At 42.4% G+C, this 24,529-nt stretch overlaps 1 protein-coding gene and 1 long non-coding RNA gene across 2 annotated transcripts in view; one reads left to right on the top strand and one right to left on the bottom strand.

Moving 5' to 3' along the window:
- Positions 1-24,529, top strand: part of LOC148966930 (uncharacterized) — a 461,761-nt gene that overhangs the window by 366,008 nt on the left and 71,224 nt on the right. The gene's annotated exons all lie outside the window — the stretch shown is intronic.
- Positions 1,481-24,082, bottom strand: LOC120466815 (uncharacterized). Its single transcript, XM_089127300.1, has 44 exons — positions 23,989-24,082; positions 20,871-20,992; positions 14,236-14,502; positions 14,038-14,133; positions 13,751-13,892; positions 13,511-13,632; positions 13,034-13,300; positions 12,833-12,928; positions 12,538-12,679; positions 12,298-12,419; positions 11,821-12,087; positions 11,622-11,717; positions 11,327-11,468; positions 11,087-11,208; positions 10,610-10,876; positions 10,412-10,507; positions 10,117-10,258; positions 9,877-9,998; positions 9,412-9,678; positions 9,216-9,311; positions 8,917-9,058; positions 8,677-8,798; positions 8,194-8,460; positions 7,996-8,091; positions 7,701-7,842; positions 7,461-7,582; positions 6,997-7,263; positions 6,801-6,896; positions 6,502-6,643; positions 6,262-6,383; positions 5,778-6,044; positions 5,580-5,675; positions 5,285-5,426; positions 5,045-5,166; positions 4,579-4,845; positions 4,383-4,478; positions 4,084-4,225; positions 3,844-3,965; positions 3,360-3,626; positions 3,164-3,259; positions 2,876-3,005; positions 2,624-2,745; positions 1,728-1,994; positions 1,481-1,627 (listed from the first exon to the last, which is right to left on the bottom strand). Exons 1-44 carry the CDS (start codon positions 24,080-24,082, stop codon positions 1,481-1,483), a joined length of 6,888 nt encoding a protein of 2,295 aa, XP_088983426.1.

The following is a 24,529-nucleotide window of genomic DNA, read 5'->3' as shown; positions in this document are numbered from 1 at the left end:
CAAGTTGAAAGACATTTTGTGCATAGTAAAACATATCTGCAACATTTATCAAGTTCACTGATAATTATGCATGCATTTATTTATCATTATGATACTAAAATCATAATAAAGTAGTATGCTTCCCTTTCAATAGTACAAATTCACAGCCATTTTCGTCTTTTTTCTGTGGATTTCATCAGCTTCTGATAGATCAAGTTTTCAGATACTGTAGATCGACAAACCAGCTCATTCAACCGCACAGCGCACACACCTCACGAATTCAAGCCTACAGCTCAGATTTACTCACTAACACTGTTCTGGAAACGCAATAAGAATGGAAACTAAAATATGGTCGCATCGTGCTACAGCGCACATTATATCAGCTGCAGTTCGGGCGCCTCAGTCCCAATACACTCGACGTACGTACATTCACATCACATGTTACTGGAGCGGTAGTGTTACACACACAGGACAATGCATTTATTCACAATAACAAAGGTTCATTATTTGCTCGTGCTTTAAAGCTTTGCCGGGTAAACATTTCTTTGCCGTTCTGTTCTAATGCACTTTTTCTGAGCGCGTACTGAAGCGAACGCGGACTGTCAAACAGTGACACGGATTTTTGTTGGGTCAGACCCATCCGACAGCGATGGCCCGGGGGCGATATTTTTTTCCCCAGGATGGTAGGGGAAGGTCCCGCCTTTTTCGCCTCTGATTAGCTAGAAGGGCTCTCCTCCGATTGGTTATTTGATTTGTGTGTGTGTATGTTGGCTTGGGTAAGTTTAGTAGTAGGTTAGTGTGTGTCTTTTGGGTTGGGAGTAGTGTGTGTGTTGGGTAGGTTTAGGTGTGTGTGTCTGTTGGGTAGGTTTAGGAGTAGTGTGTGTGCGTTGGGTAGGTTTAGATGTGTGTGTTTGTTGGGTAGGTTTAGCAGTATTGTGTGTGTTGGGTAGGTTTAGATGTGTGTGTATGTTGGGTAGGTTTAGCAGTATTGTGTGTGTTGGGTAGGTTTAGATGTGTGTGTATGTTGGGTAGGTTTAGCAGTATTGTGTGTGTTGGGTAGGTTTATATGCGTGTGTATGTTGGGTAGGTTTAGGAGTAGGGTCAAAACAGACTAGACGGGCTCTGCTAGCAGACAGCCTGCCATGAGCACGAGATGACGTTTCACGGCCAAATCAAATAACCAATCGGAGGAGAGCACTTCTAGCCAATCAGAGGTGAAAAAGGCGGGACCTTCCCCTACCATCCTGGAAAAAAAATTATTGCGGCCCGGTGGCCGAGACCGAGAGAGCTACATGGAGCTACATGGAAAAAATATGCACCAAACAAGCCACTTTGAAATTTACCTGTTTTGATGAATACAAAATTTGGGTGACCCTCCCCTATAGACTAAAAAAAGTTGGATGACCCTCCCCTCATCAAAGAATAAAAAGACATGATCCTCCCCTATTTTCCTCCGGTGGACCTTTCCATAAATATCGAACGGTCCCTAAGTAATTTCTAGTCAGTAATTTCTACTATCTGTAAAAAGGGCTAGGATCTTCACTCCACTTACCAGCCAAATTTGTCCTGTTTCTGCAATATCACCATAGTTGATCAGGATGAAAGAGCGTTCTCCATTGGAGGCCAAAACCACTTGGAAAGTGACCGACTTCAAAGATCAAACAAAAAACCAACATTGAACCATTGAGAACATTCATAACTAAAGACACACATAGAGCATTCATCAAAAATCTGAGATTAGGTCTTACCCCTCCACCAGTGATGTACGGGACACTGTCCCATGTAGCCACAAAGGCTGATGAAGCAGTAAAAGGCACATTTGGGAAATATTGTTGAACAGCTTCAGTGACTTGTGCCAGTACAGCACTGCTTGTATCCTCTCTATAGGAGATCGTTCCACCATTTACATTGTAAAGGTCAGTCCATAGAGGAGCAATGATGTCTATTCCAGCGTTCAGGTAAGGGACGTAGGCAGATAGTGGTTGAGTAAACGTCAAGTGACCATTGTTGTTCACCTAAAATTCAGATCAAATTGCTGTAGAATTATCTGCTACCAGTCAACAGTATAATTCGGTTTACGCTTAAGAATATCCAGTTGTACACTTAGGCCCTGTTTACACGAGAACGCTCGCGGGTGAAAATGTAAAAATATTTTAGCGGATGTGCCTTTCGTTTACACAGAGATGGCGTTTTGGGGGCTTAAAGACGCAAAAAAAGTGAAACCACCCTCCAGAGTGGAAATCTTAAAAACGCTCCACCGCTGCGTTCCCGTGTAAAGGGTAAAAACGAAAAGGTCTGCTTGACAGTAAAGGTTGTATGCAGGCGCGCGGTCTTGGTGTTGTTGTAGTATGCACTCTTAGCTGCCTGGAGTGCATACTACATTGAATTTCACAGACTTTTGCGTTACCATCTGCACGTGGATTTCACACCCAAAACACTCATCTAAACGCAGAATAAAAAGTGATAACGCAACGCCACTTTTGCGTTTTCTCTTCAGAATCGTTTCCATGTAAACATAGCCTTAAACAAGAGAAAACTCTCTTGACTAAAGAGAATTTCATAAAAAAAATATTGATGCATAATTAATTGATGATGTAATAAATGGAAAACATCTTTAACCAAGAAGAAAAAGTCAAATCCTTACATAGATCTGATTGTATACGCGTCCAAAGTATTTGAAAGGCTGCTGCAAGTAAATGGCTTCAGAGCTTCCATCATCTGAAATGGGGTTTACTATGTCTCCATCCCCAAACGGCAGGAAATTAGCTGGGAAAAGGAAAAGCATAAGGGCCAGTGAATTGTTTAGTACTTCCACAAAAATGTATAACCTCAAAAATGCAACTGATTAAAAGTTTGAAGATCATGTTGCAGAAAAACAGGCAACTCTTTGGCTTACTGTATGCCGATCTATCAACACGGAAAGACCAGCGACCATCCACATTGATATTACTGCTGGATGAGAGTTCTGGGGCACTGGCCGCTGGAATTGTGAAAGAATTGACAGAGTCCACTGTGTCATAACCAGCCTGTAAAAGTAAAAAAAGAGTATTTAAAACTGCAACCAAATCCTATTCCAAATAAACCATCTCTTGCTTATCATTAAGGTATAAATTTGACCATAAGTAATTTCTAGTCAGTCATTTCTACTATTTGTAAAAAGTGCTAGGATCTTCACTCCACTTACCAGCCAAATTTGTCCTGTTTCTGCAATATCACCATAGTTGATCAGGATGAAAGAGCGTTCCCCATTGGAGGCCAAAACCACTTGGAAAGTGACCGACTTCAAAGACCAAACAAAAAACAAACATTGAACAATTGAGAACATTCATAACTAAAGACACACATAGAGCATTCATCAAAAATCTGAGATTAGGTCTTACCCCTCCACCAGTGATGTACGGGACACTGTCCCATGTAGCCACAAAGGCTGATGAAGCAGTAAAAGTCACGTTAGGGAAATATTGTTGAACAGCTTCAGTGACTTGTTCCAGTACAGCACTGCTTGTATCCTCTCTATAGGAGATCGTTCCACCATTTACATTGAAAAGGTCAGTCCATAGAGGAGCAATGATGTCTATTCCAGCGTTCAGGTAAGGGACGTAGGCAGATAGTGGTTGAGTAAACGTCAAGTGACCATTGTTGTTCACCTAAAATTCAGATTAAATTGTTGTAGAATTATCTGCTACCAGTTAAAATTCTCATTCAGTTAATAAAGACGTTTAAAAATATCCAGTTGTACATTTAAACAAGGGAAAACTCTCTTGACTAAAGAGAATTTGATGGAAAAATATTGATGCATAATTAATTGATGATGTAATACATGGAAAAACATATTTAACCAAGCAGAAACAGTCCAATCCTTACATAGATCTGATTGTATACGCGTCCAAAGTATTTGAAAGGCTGCTGCAAGTAAATGGCTTCAGAGCTTCCATCATCTGAAATGGGGTTTACTACATCACCATCCCCAAACGGCAGGAAGTTAGCTGGGAAAAGGAAAAGCATAAGCGCCAGTGAATTGTTTAGTACTTCCACAGAAATGTATAACCTTAAAAATGCAACTGGTTAAGAGTTTGAGGATCATGTTGCAGAAAAACAGGCAACACTTTGGCTTACTGTATGCCGATCTATCAACGCGGAAAGACCAGCGACCATCCACATTGATATTACTGCTGGATGAGAGTTCTGGGGCACTGGCCGCTGGAATTGTGAAAGAATTGACAGAGTCCACTGTGTCATATCCAGCCTGTAAAAGTATAAAAGAGTATTTAAAACTGCAACCAAATCCTATTCCAAATAAACCATCTCTTGCTTATCAGTAAGGTATAAATTTGACCATAAGTAATTTCTAGTCAGTCATTTCTACTATTTGTAAAAAGTGCTAGGACCTTCACTCCACTTACCAGCCAAATTTGTCCTGTTTCTGCAATATCACCATAGTTGATCAGGATGAAAGAGCGTTCCCCATTGGAGGCCAAAACCACTTGGAAAGTGACCGACTTAAAAAATCAAACAAAAAACAAACATTGAACAATTGAGAACATTCATAACTAAAGACACACATAGAGCATTCATCAAAAATCAGAGATTAGCTCTTACCCCTCCACCAGTGATGTACGGCACACTGTCCCAGGTAGCCACAAAGGCTGATGAAGCAGTAAAAGTCACGTTAGGGAAATATTGGTGAACAGCTTCAGTGACTTGTGCCAGTACAGCACTGCTTGTATCCTCTCTATAGGAGATCGTTCCACCATTTACATTGAAAAGGTCAGTCCATAGAGGAGCAATGATGTCTATTCCAGCATTCAGGTAAGGGACGTAGGCAGATAGTGGTTGAGTAAACGTCAAGTGACCATTGTTGTTCACCTAAAATTCAGATCAAATTGCTGTAGAATTATCTGCTAACTGTGAAAAGTATAATTCGGTTTACATTTAAGAATATACAGTTGTACACTCTCTTGACTAAAGAGAATTTGATAAAAAAAAAAAAAATTGAATCATAATTAATTGATAATGTAATAAATGGAAAACATCTTTAATCAAGAAGAAAAAATCCAATCCTTACATAGATCTGATTGTATACGCGTCCAAAGTATTTGAAAGGCTGCTGCAAGTAAATGGCTTCAGAGCTTCCATCATCTGAAATGGGGTTTACTACATCACCATCCCCAAACGGCAGGAAATTAGCTGGGAAAAGGAAAAGCATAAGCGCCAGTGAATTGTTTAGTACTTTCACAGAAATGTATAACCTCAAAAATGGAAATGATTAAAAGTTTGAGGATCATGTTGCAGAAAAACAGGCAACTCTTTGGCTTACTGTATGCCGATCTATCAACACGGAAAGACCAGCGACCATCCACATTGATATTACTGCTGGATGAGAGTTCTGGGGCACTGGCCGCTGGAATTGTGAAAGAATTGACAGAGTCCACTGTGTTATAACCAGCCTGTAAAAGTAAAAAACAAGTATTTAAAACCTCAAGCAAATCCTATTCAAATTAAGTCATCTCTTGCCTATACACTTTAATTCGATCAAAAGTAATTTCTTGTCAATCATTTCTGCTATTTGTAAAACGTGTTAGGATTGTCTCTCCACTCACCAGCCAGACTTGTCCTGTTTCTGCAATATCACCATAGTTGACCAGGATGAAAGAGCGTTCACCATTGGAGACTAAAACCACTTGGAAAGTTGCCGACTTTCAAAAATAAAAATAAAAACAAACATTGAACAATGGAGAACATCCATAAGCAAAAAACACACATAGAGCATTCATCAAAAATCAGAGATTAGGTTTTACCCCTCCCCCCGTGTAGTACGGCACATGGTCCCAGGTAGCCACAAAGGCTGATGAAGCAGTAAAAGGCACGTGAGGGAAATATTGGTGAACAGCTTCAGTGACTTGTGCCAGTACAGCACTGCTTGTATCCTCTCTATAGGAGATCGTTCCACCATTTACATTTTTAAGGTCAGTCCATAGAGGGGCAATGATGTCTATTCCAGCGTTCAGATAAGGGACGAAGGCAGATAGTGGTTGAGTAAACGTCAAGTGACCATTGTTGTTCACCTAAAATGCAGATCAAATTGCTGTAGAATTATCTGCTACCAGTCAAAAGTATCATTCAGTTTACAAAGACGTTAAAAAACATCCAGGATTACACATAAACAGGAGAAAAACTCTCTTGACTAAAGAGAAATTGAGAAAAAATATTGAAGCATAATTTTATTGATGATGTATTAAATGAAAAACATCTACAACCAAAATGAAAAAGTCCAATGCTTACATAGATCTGATTGTATACGCGTCCAAAGTATTTGAAAGGCTGCTGCAAGTAAATGGCTTCAGAGCTTCCATCATCTGAAATGGGGTTTACTACATCACCATCCCCAAATGGCAGGAAATTAGCTGGGAAAAGGAAAAGCATAAGCGCCAGTGAATTGTTTAGTACTTCCACAGAAATGTATAACCTCAAAATTGCAACTGGTTAAGAGTTTGAGGATCATGTTGCAGAAAAACAGGCAACTCTTTGGCTTACTGTATGCCGATCTATCAACGCGGAAAGACCAGCGACCATCCACATTGATATTACTGCTGGATGAGAGTTCTGGGGCACTGGCCGCTGGAATTGTGAAAGAATTGACAGAGTCCACTGTGTCATATCCAGCCTATAAAAGTATAAAAGAGAATTTAAAACTGCAACCAAATCCTATTCCAAATAAACCATCTCTTGCTTATCAGTAAGGTATAAATTTGACCATAAGTAATTTCTAGTCAGTCATTTCTACTATTTGTAAAAAGTGCTAGGACCTTCACTCCACTTACCAGCCAAATTTGTCCTGTTTCTGCAATATCACCATAGTTGATCAGGATGAAAGAGCGTTCCCCATTGGAGGCCAAAACCACTTGGAAAGTGACCGACTTCAAAGACCAAACAAAAAACAAACATTGAACAATTGAGAACATTCATAACTAAAGACACACATAGAGCATTCATCAAAAATCTGAGATTAGCTCTTACCCCTCCACCAGTGATGTACGGCACACGGTCCCATGTAGCCACAAAGGCTGATGAAGCAGCAAAAGGCACGTTAGGGAAATATTGTTGAACAGCTTCAGTGACTTGTTCCAGTACAGCACTGCTTGTATCCTCTCTATAGGAGATCGTTCCACCATTTACATTGAAAAGGTCAGTCCATAGAGGAGCAATGATGTCTATTCCAGCGTTCAGATAAGGGACGTAGGCAGATAGTGGTTGAGTAAACGTCAAGTGACCATTGTTGTTCACCTAAAATTCAGATCAAATGGCTGTAGAATTATCTGCTAACAGTCAAAAGTATAATTCGGTTTACGTTTAAGAATATCCAGTTGTACACTCTCTTGACTAAAGAGAATTTGATAAAAAAAAAATATTGAATCATAATTAATTGATAATGTAATAAATGGAAAACATCTTTAATCAAGAAGAAAAAGTCCAATCCTCACATAGATCTGATTGTATACGCGTCCAAAGTATTTGAAAGGCTGCTGCAAGTAAATGGCTTCAGAGCTTCCATCATCTGAAATGGGGTTTACTACATCACCATCCCCAAACGGCAGGAAATTAGCTGGGAAAAGGAAAAGCATAAGCGCCAGTGAATTGTTTAGTACTTCCACAGAAATGTATAACCTCAAAAATGGAAATGATTAAAAGTTTGAGGATCATGTTGCAGAAAAACAGGCAACACTTTGGCTTACTGTATGCCGATCTATCAACACGGAAAGACCAGCGACCATCCACATTGATATTACTGCTGGATGAGAGTTCTGGGGCACTGGCCGCTGGAATTGTGAAAGAATTGACAGAGTCCACTGTGTTATAACCAGCCTGTAAAAGTAAAAAACAAGTATTTAAAACCTCAAGCAAATCCTATTCAAATTAAGTCATCTCTTGCCTATACACTTTAATTCGATCAAAAGTAATTTCTTGTCAATCATTTCTGCTATTTGTAAAACGTGTTAGGATTGTCTCTCCACTCACCAGCCAGACTTGTCCTGTTTCTGCAATATCACCATAGTTGACCAGGATGAAAGAGCGTTCACCATTGGAGACTAAAACCACTTGGAAAGTTGCCGACTTTCAAAAATAAAAATAAAAACAAACATTGAACAATGGAGAACATCCATAAGCGAAAAACACACATAGAGCATTCATCAAAAATCAGAGATTAGGTCTTACCCCTCCCCCCGTGTAGTACGGCACATGGTCCCATGTAGCCACAAAGGCTGATGAAGCGGTAAAAGGCACGTTAGGGAAATATTGTTGAACAGCTTCAGTGACTTGTTCCAGTACAGCACTGCTTGTGTCCTCTCTATAGGAGATCGTTCCACCAATTACATTTTTAAGGTCAGTCCATAGAGGGGCAATGATGTCTATTCCAGCGTTCAGATAAGGGACGAATGCAGATAGTGGTTGAGTAAACGTCAAGTGACCATTGTTGTTCACCTAAAATGCAGATCAAATTGCTGTAGAATTATCTGCTACCAGTCAAAAGTATCATTCAGTTTATAAAGACGTTAAAAAACATCCAGGATTACACATAAACAGGAGAAAAACTCTCTTGACTAAAGAGAAATTGAGAAAAAATATTGAATCATAATTAATTGATAATGTAATAAATGGAAAACATCTTTAACAAAGAAGAAAAAGCCCAATCCTCACATAGATCTGATTGTATACGCGACCAAAGTATTTGAAAGGCTGCTGCAAGTAAATGGCTTCAGAGCTTCCATCATCTGAAATGGGGTTTACTACATCACCATCCCCAAACGGCAGGAAGTTAGCTGGGAAAAGGAAAAGCATAAGCACCAGTGAATTGTTTAGTACTTCCACAGAAATGTATAACCTTAAAAATGCAACTGGTTAAGAGTTTGAGGATCATGTTGCAGAAAAACAGGCAACTCTTTGGCTTACTGTATGCCGATCTATCAACGCGGAAAGACCAGCGACCATCCACATTGATATTACTGCTGGATGAGAGTTCTGGGGCACTGGCCGCTGGAATTGTGAAAGAATTGACAGAGTCCACTGTGTCATATCCAGCCTGTAAAAGTATAAAAGAGTATTTAAAACTGCAACCAAATCCTATTCCAAATAAACCATCTCTTGCTTATCAGTAAGGTATAAATTTGACCATAAGTAATTTCTAGTCAGTCATTTCTACTATTTGTAAAAAGTGCTAGGACCTTCACTCCACTTACCAGCCAAATTTGTCCTGTTTCTGCAATATCACCATAGTTGATCAGGATGAAAGAGCGTTCCCCATTGGAGGCCAAAACCACTTGGAAAGTGACCGACTTAAAAAATCAAACAAAAAACAAACATTGAACAATTGAGAACATTCATAACTAAAGACACACATAGAGCATTCATCAAAAATCAGAGATTAGCTCTTACCCCTCCACCAGTGATGTACGGCACACTGTCCCAGGTAGCCACAAAGGCTGATGAAGCAGTAAAAGTCACGTTAGGGAAATATTGGTGAACAGCTTCAGTGACTTGTGCCAGTACAGCACTGCTTGTATCCTCTCTATAGGAGATCGTTCCACCATTTACATTGAAAAGGTCAGTCCATAGAGGAGCAATGATGTCTATTCCAGCGTTCAGATAAGGGACGTAGGCAGATAGTGGTTGAGTAAACGTCAAGTGACCATTGTTGTTCACCTAAAATTCAGATCAAATTGCTGTAGAATTATCTGCTAACTGTGAAAAGTATAATTCGGTTTACATTTAAGAATATACAGTTGTACACTCTCTTGACTAAAGAGAATTTGATAAAAAAAAAAAAATTGAATCATAATTAATTGATAATGTAATAAATGGAAAACATCTTTAATCAAGAAGAAAAAATCCAATCCTTACATAGATCTGATTGTATACGCGTCCAAAGTATTTGAAAGGCTGCTGCAAGTAAATGGCTTCAGAGCTTCCATCATCTGAAATGGGGTTTACTACATCACCATCCCCAAACGGCAGGAAATTAGCTGGGAAAAGGAAAAGCATAAGCGCCAGTGAATTGTTTAGTACTTTCACAGAAATGTATAACCTCAAAAATGGAAATGATTAAAAGTTTGAGGATCATGTTGCAGAAAAACAGGCAACTCTTTGGCTTACTGTATGCCGATCTATCAACACGGAAAGACCAGCGACCATCCACATTGATATTACTGCTGGATGAGAGTTCTGGGGCACTGGCCGCTGGAATTGTGAAAGAATTGACAGAGTCCACTGTGTTATAACCAGCCTGTAAAAGTAAAAAACAAGTATTTAAAACCTCAAGCAAATCCTATTCAAATTAAGTCATCTCTTGCCTATACACTTTAATTCGATCAAAAGTAATTTCTTGTCAATCATTTCTGCTATTTGTAAAACGTGTTAGGATTGTCTCTCCACTCACCAGCCAGACTTGTCCTGTTTCTGCAATATCACCATAGTTGACCAGGATGAAAGAGCGTTCACCATTGGAGACTAAAACCACTTGGAAAGTTGCCGACTTTCAAAAATAAAAATAAAAACAAACATTGAACAATGGAGAACATCCATAAGCGAAAAACACACATAGAGCATTCATCAAAAATCAGAGATTAGGTCTTACCCCTCCCCCCGTGTAGTACGGCACATGGTCCCATGTAGCCACAAAGGCTGATGAAGCGGTAAAAGGCACGTGAGGGAAATATTGGTGAACAGCTTCAGTGACTTGTTCCAGTACAGCACTGCTTGTATCCTCTCTATAGGAGATCGTTCCACCATTTACATTTTTAAGGTCAGTCCATAGAGGAGCAATGATGTCTATTCCAGCGTTCAGATAAGGGACGAATGCAGATAGTGGTTGAGTAAACGTCAAGTGACCATTGTTGTTCACCTAAAATTCAGATTAAATTGCTGTAGAATTATCTGCTACCAGTCAAAAGTATAATTCGGTTTACGTTTAAGAATATCCAGTTGTACACTTAAACAAGAGAAAACTCTCTTGACTAAAGAGAATTTGATTAAAAAATTTGGATGCATAATTAATTGATAATGTAATAAATGGAAAACATCTTAAACAAAGAAGAAAAAGTCCAATCCTCACATAGATCTGATTGTATACGCGTCCAAAGTATTTGAAAGGCTGCTGCAAGTAAATGGCTTCAGAGCTTCCATCATCTGAAATGGGGTTTACTACATCACCATCCCCAAACGGCAGGAAATTAGCTGGGAAAAGGAAAAGCATAAGCGCCAGTGAATTGTTTAGTACTTCCACAGAAATGTATAACCTCAAAAATGGAAATGGTTAAAAGTTTGAGGATTATGTTGCAGAAAAACAGGCAACTCTTTGGCTTACTGTATGCCGATCTATCAACACGCAAAGACCAGCGACCATCCACATTGATATTACTGCTGGATGAGAGTTCTGGGGCACTGGCCACTGGAATTGTGAAATAATTGACAGAGTCCACTGTGTTATAACCAGCCTGTAAAAGTAAAAAACAAGTATTTAAAACCTCAAGCAAATCCTATTTAAATTAAGTAATCTCTTGCCTATACACTTTAATTCGATCACAAGTAATTTATTGTCAATCATTTCTGCTATTTGTAAAACGTGTTAGGATTGTGTCTCCACTCACCAGCCAAACTTGTCCTGTTTCTGCAATATCACCATAGTTGTTCAGGATGAAAGAGCGTTCACCATTGGAGACTAAAACCACTTGGAAAGTTGCCGACTTTCAAAAAAAATAAATAAAAACAAACATTGAACAATGGAGAACATCCATAAGCAAAAAACACACATAGAGCATTCATCAAAAATCAGAGATTAGGTCTTACCCCTCCCCCCGTGTAGTACGGCACATGGTCCCATGTAGCCACAAAGGCTGATGAAGCGGTAAAAGCCACGTGAGGGAAATATTGGTGAACAGCTTCAGTGACTTGTTCCAGTACAGCACTGCTTGTATCCTCTCTATAGGAGATCGTTCCACCATTTACATTTTTAAGGTCAGTCCATAGAGGAGCAATGATGTCTATTCCAGCGTTCAGATAAGGGACGAATGCAGATAGTGGTTGAGTAAATGTCAAGTGACCATTGTTGTTCACCTAAAATTCAGATTAAATTGCTGTAGAATTATCTGCTACCAGTCAACAGTATAATTCGGTTTACGTTTAAGAATATCCAGTTGTACACTTAAACAAGAGAAAACTCTCTTGACTGAAGAGAATTTGATTAAAAAATTTGGATGCATAATTAATTGATAATGTAATAAATGGAAAACATCTTAAACAAAGAAGAAAAAGTCCAATCCTCACATAGATCTGATTGTATACACGTCCAAAGTATTTGAAAGGCTGCTGCAAGTAAATGGCTTCAGAGCTTCCATCATCTGAAATGGGGTTTACTACATCACCATCCCCAAACGGCAGGAAATTAGCTGGGAAAAGGAAAAGCATAAGCGGCAGTGAATTGTTTAGTACTTCCACAGAAATGTATAACCTCAAAAATGGAAATGGTTAAAAGTTTGAGGATTATGTTGCAGAAAAACAAGCAACTCTTTGGCTTACTGTATGCCGATCTATCAACACGCAAAGACCAGCGACCATCCACATTGATATTACTGCTGGATGAGAGTTCTGGGGCACTGGCCACTGGAATTGTGAAATAATTGACAGAGTCCACTGTGTTATAACCAGCCTGTAAAAGTAAAAAACAAGTATTTAAAACCTCAAGCAAATCCTATTTAAATTAAGTAATCTCTTGCCTTTACACTTTAATTCGATCACAAGTAATTTATTGTCAATCATTTCTGCTATTTGTAAAACGTGTTAGGATTGTGTCTCCACTCACCAGCCAAACTTGTCCTGTTTCTGCAATATCACCATAGTTGTTCAGGATGAAAGAGCGTTCACCATTGGAGACTAAAACCACTTGGAAAGTTGCCGACTTTCAAAAAAACAAAAACAAAAAACAAACATTGAACAATGGAGAACATCCATAAGCAAAAAACACACATAGAGCATTCATCAAAAATCAGAGATTAGGTCTTACCCCTCCCCCCGTGTAGTACGGCACATGGTCCCAGGTAGCCACAAAGGCTGATGAAGCAGCAAAAGGCACGTTAGGGAAATATTGGTGAACAGCTTCAGTGACTTGTGCCAGTACAGCACTGCTTGTATCCTCTCTATAGGAGATTGTTCCACCATTTACATTTTTAAGGTCAGTCCATAGAGGAGCAATGATGTCTATTCCAGCATTCAGGTAAGGGACGTAGGCAGATAGTGGTTGAGTAAATGTCAAGTGACCATTGTTGTTCACCTAAAATTCAGATCAAATTGCTGTAGAGTTATCTGCTACCAGTCAAAAGTATAATTCGGTTTACATTTAAGAATATCCAGTTGTACACTTAAACAAGAGAAAACTCTCTTGACTAAAGAGAATTTGATTAAAAAATTTTGATGCATAATTAATTGATAATGTAATAAATGGAAAACATCTTTAACAAAGAAGAAAAAGCCCAATTCTCACATAGATCTGATTGTATACGCGTCCAAAGTATTTGAAAGGCTGCTGCAAGTAAATGGCTTCAGAGCTTCCATCATCTGAAATGGGGTTTACTACATCACCATCCCCAAACGGCAGGAAATTAGCTGGGAAAAGGAAAAGCATAAGCGCCAGTGAATTGTTTAGTACTTCCACAGAAATGTATAACCTCAAAAATGGAAATGATTAAAAGTTTGAGGATCATGTTGCAGAAAAACAGGCAACTCTTTGGCTTACTGTATGCCGATCTATCAACACGGAAAGACCAGCGACCATCCACATTGATATTACTGCTGGATGAGAGTTCTGGGGCACTGGCCACTGGAATTGTGAAATAATTGACAGAGTCCACTGTGTTATAACCAGCCTGTAAAAGTAAAAAACAAGTATTTAAAACCTCAAGCAAATCCTATGCAAATTAAGTCATCTCTTGCCTATACACTTTAATTCGATCAAAAGTAATTTCTTGTCAATCATTTCTGCTATTTGTAAAATGTGTTAGGTGGGGTCACCAGCCAAACTTGTCCTGTTTCTGCAATATCACCATAGTTGACCAGGATGAAAGAGCGTTCACCATTGGAGGCCAAAACCACTTGGAAAGTTGCCGACTTTCAAAAATAAAAATAAAAACAAACATTGAACAATGGAGAACATCCATAAGCAAAAAACACACATAGAGCATTCATCAAAAATCAGAGATTAGGTCTTACCCCTCCCCCCGTGAAGTACGGCACATGGTCCCAGGTAGCCACAAAGGCTGATGAAGCGGTAAAAGGCACGTGAGGGAAATATTGGTGAACAGCTTCAGTGACTTGTTCCAGTACAGCACTGCTTGTGTCCTCTCTATAGGAGATCGTTCCACCATTTACATTGAAAAGGTCAGTCCATAGAGGAGCAATGATGTCTATTCCAGCGTTCAGATAAGGGACGTAGGCAGATAGTGGTTGAGTAAACGTCAAGTGACCATTGTTGTTCACCTAAAATTCAGATCAAATTGCTGTAGAATTATCTGCTAACAGTCAAAAGTATAATTCGGTTTATGTTTAAGAATATCCAGTTGTACACTCTCTTGACTAAAGAGAATTTGATAAAAAAAAAAATATTGATGCATAATTAATTGATAATGTAATAAATGGAAAACATCTTTAACCTAAAATGCAGATCAAATTGCTGTAGAATTATCTGCTACCAGTCAAAAGTATCATTCAGTTTACAAAGACATTAAAAAACATCCAGTTGTACACTTAAACAGGAGAAAACGTCTCAGTTACGGATGTAACCCTCGTTCCCTGAGTAGGGAACGGAGATGTTACGTCGGATGACGGAGAATGGGGGTTTCGCATAGAAAGCCAATCCTCTTCGAGTATTTAAAAACGAGCCAATGGCATGAAAATGCCTTGGGGCTGCGGAATTTGCATAGCGTATCTCCGCCCCACCTCGTGGGTATAAAAGGAGGAAGCAGACGCAACCTCAGTATGTCTTCGCTGAGGAGCCGAGACTGAACCCAGGCGTCTACCCAGTGGTACAGCGGAAGTGGCAGGCAGAAGTAACGTCTCTGTTCCCTACTCAGGGAAAGAGGGTTACATCCGTAACCGAGACGTTCCCTTTCGTAGTCACTCCGAGTTACATCGGATGATGGAGAATGGGGGTCCTTGCCATACCAGTATGCCTACCCGTAGGGAGGACTTAAGAATACACATATGGCCCAAGGAGACTTCATATGGGGGAACACTGGAGTCACCAACCTGGGGGTGGCTAGAAACTTAACTCCAGGAGTGGCATGGTGGCTTGCCGAGGGAAGACACATGCTCAGAGAGGCTTACAGTGGAGAATACACATGTGACAGTTACCGGAGGTAACCAGACACACGGAGGCACCTAGCCGACGTCCAGAGCAAAAGACACTGGCACCAGCATCAACAGTGCTGGAGGACTCAGGGCTCAGCAAAGGAAATATCGCACTTATCCAGTCCGAGGAGTGGAATGGCGAGCAGGCGAAGACACCTGAGCGGGTCCAGTACTGGCGGAAGCGAGTACACGAGAGGACACAGGCTCCACTCGAACATTATAGAATCTCGTGAATGTATTCGGTGTCGCCCAGCCTGCAGCTCTGCAGATGACTGTTAGCGAGGCGCCATGCGCTAGAGCCCAAGAGGAAGCCAACACTCCGAATGGAATGGGCCATCACACCAAGGGGGCACGAAGGTCGACCTTGCTGCTTTGAGAGAGCCCTTCCCTTCTGGCTCCCACCATAACAGACAAAGAGCTGGTCTGAGGTCCTGAAACACAGCGTTCTGTCTACGTAAGCACAGAGTACATGTACCGGACAGAGCAGTGCCAAGGCTGGGTCTGCCTCCACAAGGGGCAGCGCTTGCAGGTTCACCACCTGGTCCCGGAAGGGAGTGGTAGGGACCTTGAGCATATATCCAGGCCGGGGTCTCAGGATCACGTGAGAGTACGCCGGCCCGAACTCCAGGCACGCTTCGTCTACGGAGAATGCGTGCCGGTCCCCCACCCTCTTGATGGAGGCCAATGCAACCAGGAGTGCTGTCTTCATGGACAGGAACTTAATCTCTACTGATTGCAAAGGCTCAAAGGGAGGCCTCTGCAGGGCACTTAAAACCACTGAGAGGTCCCAAGAGGGCACGAGGGGAGGGCGAGGAGGATTCAGTCTCCTCGCTCCCCTCAGGAACCTGATGACCAGGTCATGCTTTCCCAATGACTTACCTTCAACTGCTTCATGGAACGCGCCAATAGCCGCGACATAAACCTTAAGGGTGGAGGAAGACAGCCTACACTCCAACCCTTCTTGCAGGAAGGAAAGCACGATGCTGATCGGGCATCTCCGGGGGTCTTCTCGGCAAGAAGAGCACCAGTTGACGAAGAGGTTCCACTTCAACGCATAGACGTGTCTAGTGGACGACGCTCTAGCGGAAGTGATGGTAGCAGGGGCAGGGAACTCAAACCTGCCTCGTCCCATCCAGGAGCCACACGTGTAGTCTCCAGAGCTCGGGACGAGGGTGCCACAGGGTGCCTCGTCTCTGAGAAAGGAGGTCCTTCCTCAGAGGAATTGGCCAAGGAGGTGCTGTCGCGAGGAGCATCAGTTTGGAGAACCAAGTCTTGGTGGGCCAATAAGGGGCTACTAACAAGACCTGCTCCTCGTCCTCCTTGATCTTGCACAGAGTCCGTGCGAGAAGGCTCACTGGGGGAAACGCATACTTGCGTAGACCCCACGGCCAGCTGTGCGCCAAGGCGTCTGTGTCGAGCGTGCCCTCGGACAGAGAGTAATACAGGGCACAATGGGATGAGTCCTGGGAAGCGAACAGATCTATCTGTGCCTCCCTGAACTGGTCCCATATCAGCTGGACCGACTGGGGATGGAGTTGCCATTCGCCAGAGACTGGAGCTCGTCGGCTGCCAGGTTCCGATCTCCTGGAATGTAAATAGCACAAAGGGACCTCAGGTGCTTCTGACTCTATAATAGGAGGATGCGTGCGAGCTGCGACATCCGACGTGAGCGTAGACCACCCTGATGGTTGATATACGCTACTGTCGCGGTATTGTCTGATCGGACAAGTACGTGTTGACCCCGGAGCAATGCTCGAAAGCGGTGCAGGGCCAGGCATACTGCCAGCAGCTCGAGGCAATTGATATGCATAAGATGCTGGGGACCTGTCCAGGAACCCGCGGCTGCATTTCCATTGCACATGGCTCCCCAACCCGTGGTAGAGGCATCCGTGGAGACAACCACATGCCTGGAAACTCGCAGAAGAGGGACACCGGCCCGTAAAAAGCTGAGGTTTGACCACTGGAAGAAGGTCTGACGGCAGGTCGGAGTCACTGGGACCCTGAGCGAACCGCGATGCCATGCCCACCTCGGGACTCGATCGCGAAGCCACAGCTGAAGCGGTCCCATATGAAGCAGTCCGAGCGGCGTCGCCGCGGCTGTGGATGCCATATGCCCCAGGAGGCTCTGAAAGAGTTTCAGTGGGACTGCACTCTTGTCCTCGAACTGTCGAAGACAAGACAGTGAGTGAGCGCGCTCGCTGGTGAGCTGCGCAGACATGGCGACCGAGTCTATCTCCATACCAAGAAAAGAGATCCTCTGCACGGGGCAAAGTTTGCTCTTCTCCCGATTGACCCGAAGGCCCAGACGGGTTAGGTGCCCAGTCTCTGTGTTCGCAAACCTGCTCGCGAGAGTGTGCCAGAATCAGCCAATCATTGAGATAATTCAGGATGCGAACCCCGTGTTCGCGAAGGGGAACAAGGGCCGCCTTGACAATCTTCATAAAGACGCAAGGAGACAGAGCTAACCCGAATGGGAGGACCATGTACTGATATGTCTGTCCCTCGAAGGCAAACCGCAGAAACGGTCTGTGTCGAGGCAAGATGGAGACATGAAAGTACGCATCCTTCAGGTCTATCTCTGCAAATCAATCCTGAGGCCGAACGCACTCGAAAATGTGCTTGGCCGTGATCATTTTGAATGGCAGTCGGTGAAGAGTATGGTTTAAAACGCGAAGGTCCAGGATCGGTCGTAACCCACCGGTCTTCTTGGGGACAATGAAATAGGGACTGTAAAACCCTGACCTCATCTCGGCTGGAGGGACAGTCTCGATTGCACCCTTCGCCATCAGGGTCGCAATCTCCGCTCTCATGACCGGGGCATTGCCGCCGACCATCGTAAAGCGAACTCCCCGGAAGCGGGTAGGAGACCGTGTGAACTGAATCGCGTAGCCGAGTCTGATCGTTCTGGCCGGGGAGCTCTAGCCAAGCTTCCAAGAACCGATCGAGCGGGGTCATACGAACCACAGACGTCCCCCCGGAGGGGCAGCGAGGCGGAGAGACCGGCAGACGCACAGGAGTTACCCCGTGCGGGTGCACAGTCGAGCTCCGCTCCCCGACAGAAGAGACCAGGGGAGGAACCAGCATTCCACGGGGGTCTGTTCTGCCGGGGGTCTGGCGATAGAGGGGGAAGGGAGCGGCGTGGTCCGGGGACAACACACGCTCCAATCCACTCTCTCAGAGACAAGTGAAAAGTCCTCTTACCGGCTCCCGCTTCCTCGCTCTCCCCCTCCCTCTTATTTCCGTCAATGCAGCCAACGTGACATGCGACAAAGCGGAAGCCGGTAAGAGGACTTTTCACGTGTGAAGGTATTATTGCGCCAAGTTAAAGTGCTCTAAAGCACTTTTTATGGTATTCCGCCATACAATATAGTCATCAATTTTAAACGCTTAGAAAAACACAACGTTTTATTTTGTGTCACCAGCCTAGGTCGAGTGACACTAATCGAGCAACTGTGTTTAAATTGGGAAAACGAGGAAGTGTTTGGTCGCTTCTCTTTCTGGCCCATATTTAATGCACTGGGCTAAGCTAAGTGCTAACATAGTTTTGCGGCAATACAGAGCGATAGAGTGCACGCACTGAGATGAGAGAGGTATGCATCAGCTCGTCTTAATTAAGGGAATAACATAGTTTAATATGAAATCCCAGTGGAGTATCCCTTTAAAAGCCCCTGGGTCAGTCCCACCCTCACATCGTGTCCTAACTACACGCGACGCGATAAAAGGTATCTTTTCCATGTTAATCAGAGTTTTTGTCCTAACCAGACGCGACAGCGACACGCAAAGTTTCTAATTTAGAAACGGTTCCTATTTCTACGACGTCGCGGCTGACAGAATGAAGAAATTACACTGTTTATGAGTACACATTATTTATTTGTAGTTAAAAATAAGTCACTGTGCCACAAGCGATAACGGATAATTTACCTCAGATTTTCAAAGCATATAATATAGCGTTCAAACTGAATTCTATGTAAACATACGACTGTACTTCATAACAAAATTAGTCAATGAGTATATTTTGTTAATGTTTTGATTTTTAATAATGTTATTTCTTGATTTGATTATGTCCTTCCCCATATTAAATGCGAGTGCGGTCCAACAGTGCGCTTTCACAGAGAGACTCTGCTCACACCAAAGGGATATGCAGCATGTGAGCTGTTCTGAATGTGTGGCATCTCAAAGTCGCGTTGCGTCTAGTGTGCACAGACACACTTGCTGTTGCTGGAATTTTATCGCGTCACGTGTAGTTAGGACACGGTGTAATGCATATCCCTGAGCAGCTTTGCTTGAAATACCTGCACGGTGCTCATGGCGTGCAGGGCAGCGGCCGCCTGTCCTGCAGCTCTATAAGATCTCGCCGCCTTTGACGACGAGAACCTACAGGCTTTGGAGGGCTGCTTAGGAACACGGCGAGAGGACGCGCTTTGAGGAATCAGTTGCATCGCAACAGAGCGTTCCACCGGGGGAACCCCAGCATACCCACGGGCAGCCGCGCCGTCAAGGGAAGGAAAGGCGGGGAAGACTGACGAGCGCTCACGGGAGGTCAAAGGAGCCTTCCAGGTCTTCATCAGTTCCTCATGCAGTTCGGGAAAGAATGGGATTGGGGTCGGCTGCGGCCGTGAAGCAGCAGTCTTGCCCAAAAGCCAATCATCCATCCACGAGCGATCGGGATAGGGCGGAGGGTTCCACTCTAGCCCAATGCTCACGGCGGCCCGAGACAGCATGGCCGTCATCTCGGGATCAGACACGGGCAACGCTGGCGCTCCCGAGGGAAGCAACGCAGCCGCATCCTCACTTCCCGAGGAGTCTAGCCCACCTTGTGATGCCGCAATCGTCATCGAATCATCCTCCGGAGCACTGAACGAAACAGACGGCACCTTAGAGGCACTCGTCTGAAACGCTTCAGTGCTCGCGGGTTGCAACACAGCTGCGGAGGGTGTGGCCCGAGGAACAAGCGTCGGGGCTTTATTCCACACCGTGACTGTCAGATCACCTGGTCTGCGAGCCGAAGAGCTCCCCCTGGTAGAGGAAGCAGAACGGGTAGCGGACGCGGGGACTCTCCCAGTAAGATCATTGAGTCTTAACCTTAGTGTTGCGATGGTCATGTTCCCACAAAAAGAACATGAGTCATCCACGAACGCTGCTTCTGCGTGCTCAACGCCCAGACACACAAAACAGCGCTCGTGCCCATCAGAGGAAGATAGGAATTGACCGCAACCAGAAGAACACGGGCGAACCATCTTTAAAAAGACGTGCCACGTGCAGCTCTTTCAGAAATGAGAGGAGGAAATTCACTCTTTCAGCGCTGAGGCAACCAGGGAGAAGCGCAAAGTCTGGCAGACCACTGCACAGATCTCCGTCATCCGACGTAACTCGGAGTGACTACGAAAGGGAACTCTCTTGACTAAAGATAAATTGAGAAAAAATATTGAAGCATAATTAATTGATGATGTATTAAATGAAAAACATCTACAACCAAAAAGAAACAGTCCAATGCTTACATAGATCTGATTGTATACACGTCCAAAGTATTTGAAAGGCTGCTGCAAGTAAATGGCTTCAGAGCTTCCATCATCTGAAATGGGGTTTACCACGTCTCCATGCCCAAATGGCACGAAATTAGCTGGCAATAGAAAAAGTATATAATTCAATGTATTGTTTAATTCTTTTACAGGAACATGAAAGGTACTCCTCTTTTTTCAGATCATCAGCTCTAGGAAATATCTCCATGAACAAATCATAGAATGTACATAGCAGTTGGTCCTGGAAAAAGGAGTGCAGATGGAAGAAAACAAAACTAGAGGCAAATCACATTGTGGAAAGTTAGTATAGTGCAGGAGTGAGCAACATTAGGCACCACTGACACGCTGACGGTTTATCGCTGGCACTTGAGCAAACTTGAGAGAGAGGTTGCAAAAAGAAGCTAGCGTGGTGTATGTTTTGAAACCAGCTCATTTAATATTGACATGTACATTTTTGTATTCTGTTATCAACCATAATCCGTAACAAGGGGTGGGTGGATTAATCTAGCAACCATTACTGCTTATTCTTATCTTAGTTCTAGATTAATCTACACCCAAAAGGAAGTGTGATATGTCTTATAATTGTACAGACAAAGCTCACGTAATGTATCCTGTAGACAGGATACATTGTTGGTTGCAATCAATGTTTTACATGTAAGTATAGAACAATTATAGATCATAAGAGCCGACCAAAGTATAAACAACTTTATTGACACAGAAACACTGTTCTTTAGCTCTCGCCATTCAGTAAACGAACGACCAATATTTATTTGTGCTGTCCCTCGCTCGGTCAATGGCTTTCTTCCTCTCCCTCATCTCCTCCGCTGAGTACCGTCTCCTTTTTCTTTTCACTGGAGCTTGTGAAACATTATCCATGGTTGTGTGTTGGTTCTTTTAGCTAGTATTGAGCTTGAGGGGGAGTGTGTGTTTCGAATCGCTGTAAAGCAGTTCATGTTTCTCTCTTTTTCTCGCTCGTTCTCGCTTCTCACGAGACTTCCTCTTTCCAATTTACCAGGATGGTAGTCCTGATGTTGCAAGCCTGGTTTTCCGCATGGGAAAGCTGGGGGCAGCGGGGAAAGTCACCATTCTCACCAGAACTGGTTATTTAAACATCCAAATGATTTCTAAATGGATTTATTAAGTTGAAAAAGTTGCCACGTGCTTCTTTAAGGTTTGACATTCGTTAGACATTAGGTTTCATATGGAGCTACTAATATGACAAAATGATTTGAATTTGAATTAGTAAATTTGAATTATTTGCAAGTGTAATCTAACAAAGTTGAATTTTAGGTGGTAGTTTAAATAGTTCTGAATTAGATTTTTTTTTTTGTAACGAATATTGAACATTTGAAATTTATCAAACTGAAAGGATTTTATGGCTGAATTTTAAAGACGTGTATTTTCAAACAGCTCTGGTTCGCATCGTATTTATGATAGATGTACAGCGCAGTGTAGACCAGACGAGAGCGGAGCGACGTGGCCCGTGAAATCCCAAACAGCACATGGACTCCCCATCCTATTTCTGACCTAGTCTCAACTCTTTGTAACAGTCGCTTCAAGCACTGTGTTGCGTCGCGCCACTCGCGTCCTGTCTGTGTAGTAGACACGGTGGTGTTCTAATCAAATTTACTCAAAATAAACTGACACCAGAGACCTCTTAGACAAATGTCTCATTTGCTGAGAACACTACTACCTAACATATAAACACAAAAAATCATCCATGTTTAATCACTCCGGGCGATTCACGATCAGAGTCAGAGACTGGCAGCCTCTTGAATCACCCCCACGTTCAGCTGGAAAACTTCTGCAGTCCCTAATTGGCCAAAATGCTGTGTTCGACTTTTCTGAGATCATCTACTCTTCCCTGTGGATGACCTCTTACCTACTTTCTTTAAGACCTGAATTTTTGACATTGAATTTTTGAGATTGAATTTTAGAAAACTGAATTTGAAGTTCCGAATTTCTTCATCTTTTTAAACTGAATATTTGCAGTATTTGAATTCAGAACCAAAAAAACTAGCTGTTTGAAAATACATAAAATTCAGCCATACAATCCTTTCAGTTTGATAAATTTCAAATGTTCAATATTCGTTACAAAAAAATTCAAATTCAGAACTATTTAAACTACCACCTAAAATTCAACTTTGTTAGATTACACTTGCAAATAATTCAAATTTACAAATTCAAATTATTTTGTCATATTAATAGGTCCATAGTTTCATACCCATTAAACTATCTGCACATTTCATGTTTTGAGCCCGGACCACCTCTTAACTAATTAACCATAAACACAATGTTTACATGGTACAAAGACTGTATGCTACTGTTTTTATTATTGCTTAACACAAATTTCAAAGATTTGATTCTGATATTGATTCAATATCAATTCCTTTCGATAAATATTAGGTAGATACTGTACGTTAATGTGTTATGTTAATTGTTCTCCAAAAATAAATTACCCAATGCTGTAAACATACAGAGAGCCCTGTCAGCTGGTATTATTAAAGGTTAAAACTAACTCAAATTAAACATAATGCGTTTTTATAATAACAAACAACGATATAATATTTTAATGATATAGGTCAAATATAGTAAATGTGTAATATAGTTATCATATTTAGCAAAATGCTCCTCTCTATAGCAATTATTTTAAGTCCAACTAACATGCATCATTAAAAAGGCATTCCTGAGTCTGAGGTAAATGTAACGTTACGTGACACATGTTGTTCTCTAACTTCTCCAGCTCTTTTATGGACATCTTTCCACGGTTGAAAAACACTGATCGATCGGTTTTATTTCGGTAAGTTAGCAGTAAAGAGTAACAGATGATCGGTTCATGTGCCGCTTGAATTGAGATCTGTTAGTGATCTTTTACGTGATCACGTCACATTTACAAGCGCCAAAACGGTGTTTATCGTTTGAATTTCGTAACAAATTTGACAGAATCTGAGAGCTGAGAATCTGTCTCATATCAATAACAACCTGCTCTGTCTGTTGGTGTCAGTGTCCTCTTGCTCTTTGCTTCACGACGTTTCTCTGCGTGAGAAAATGGATGTGTGCATGAGAGAGTGTAAAAAGTGACAATTGCGTCTCTCACAGTGGTTTTGTGAGAGTTGGCGGCCCTGTAGATTCAGCTTGTAAATGTTTTCGGCGGGTGTGCTTCTGCTGCCGTGGTCTTGTTCATTTGCCATGTTGTTTGTGTATCTCTATCATAGCAAGCGCTGAGTGCGGTCGGAACTACGGGAGCCCAGATGGCTGCGTAAATGGTTGTTAAAGAGAAAAACGATTTTCATTCAAGAAAATCGTCGCAATTAGGCGCAAACTACAAATTCGAGTTAATTGACAAAATCGATTTATCGCCCAGCCCTAGTGCTGAGCGTGCATTATACAAGATAATACATTTATCAGACGTTTAGTCTATGTTGCACAACGAATCCTCCCGGGTTGCCAACTCTCACGCATCTGGCGTGACACTCACGCATTCAGCCACAATCTCACAGTCTCACACTCAACAAAGAAATCTCACGCTGAATTAGAAATTCTTCCATGCTGTATTTTTTTTTTTGTATTACTATAAGCAAGTTCAGGCTATTAACTACTGATTGGACCACTGCATTTTCTCACGCAGAGAAAAATCA

This window comes from Pimephales promelas, chromosome 24, assembly GCF_988280905.1.
Source record: "Pimephales promelas chromosome 24, fPimPro1.hap1.1, whole genome shotgun sequence".
NCBI lineage: Eukaryota > Metazoa > Chordata > Actinopteri > Cypriniformes > Leuciscidae > Pimephales > Pimephales promelas.
Note: the sequence above shows the minus strand (reverse complement) of the source record. Positions and strands in the feature narration are given on the sequence as shown.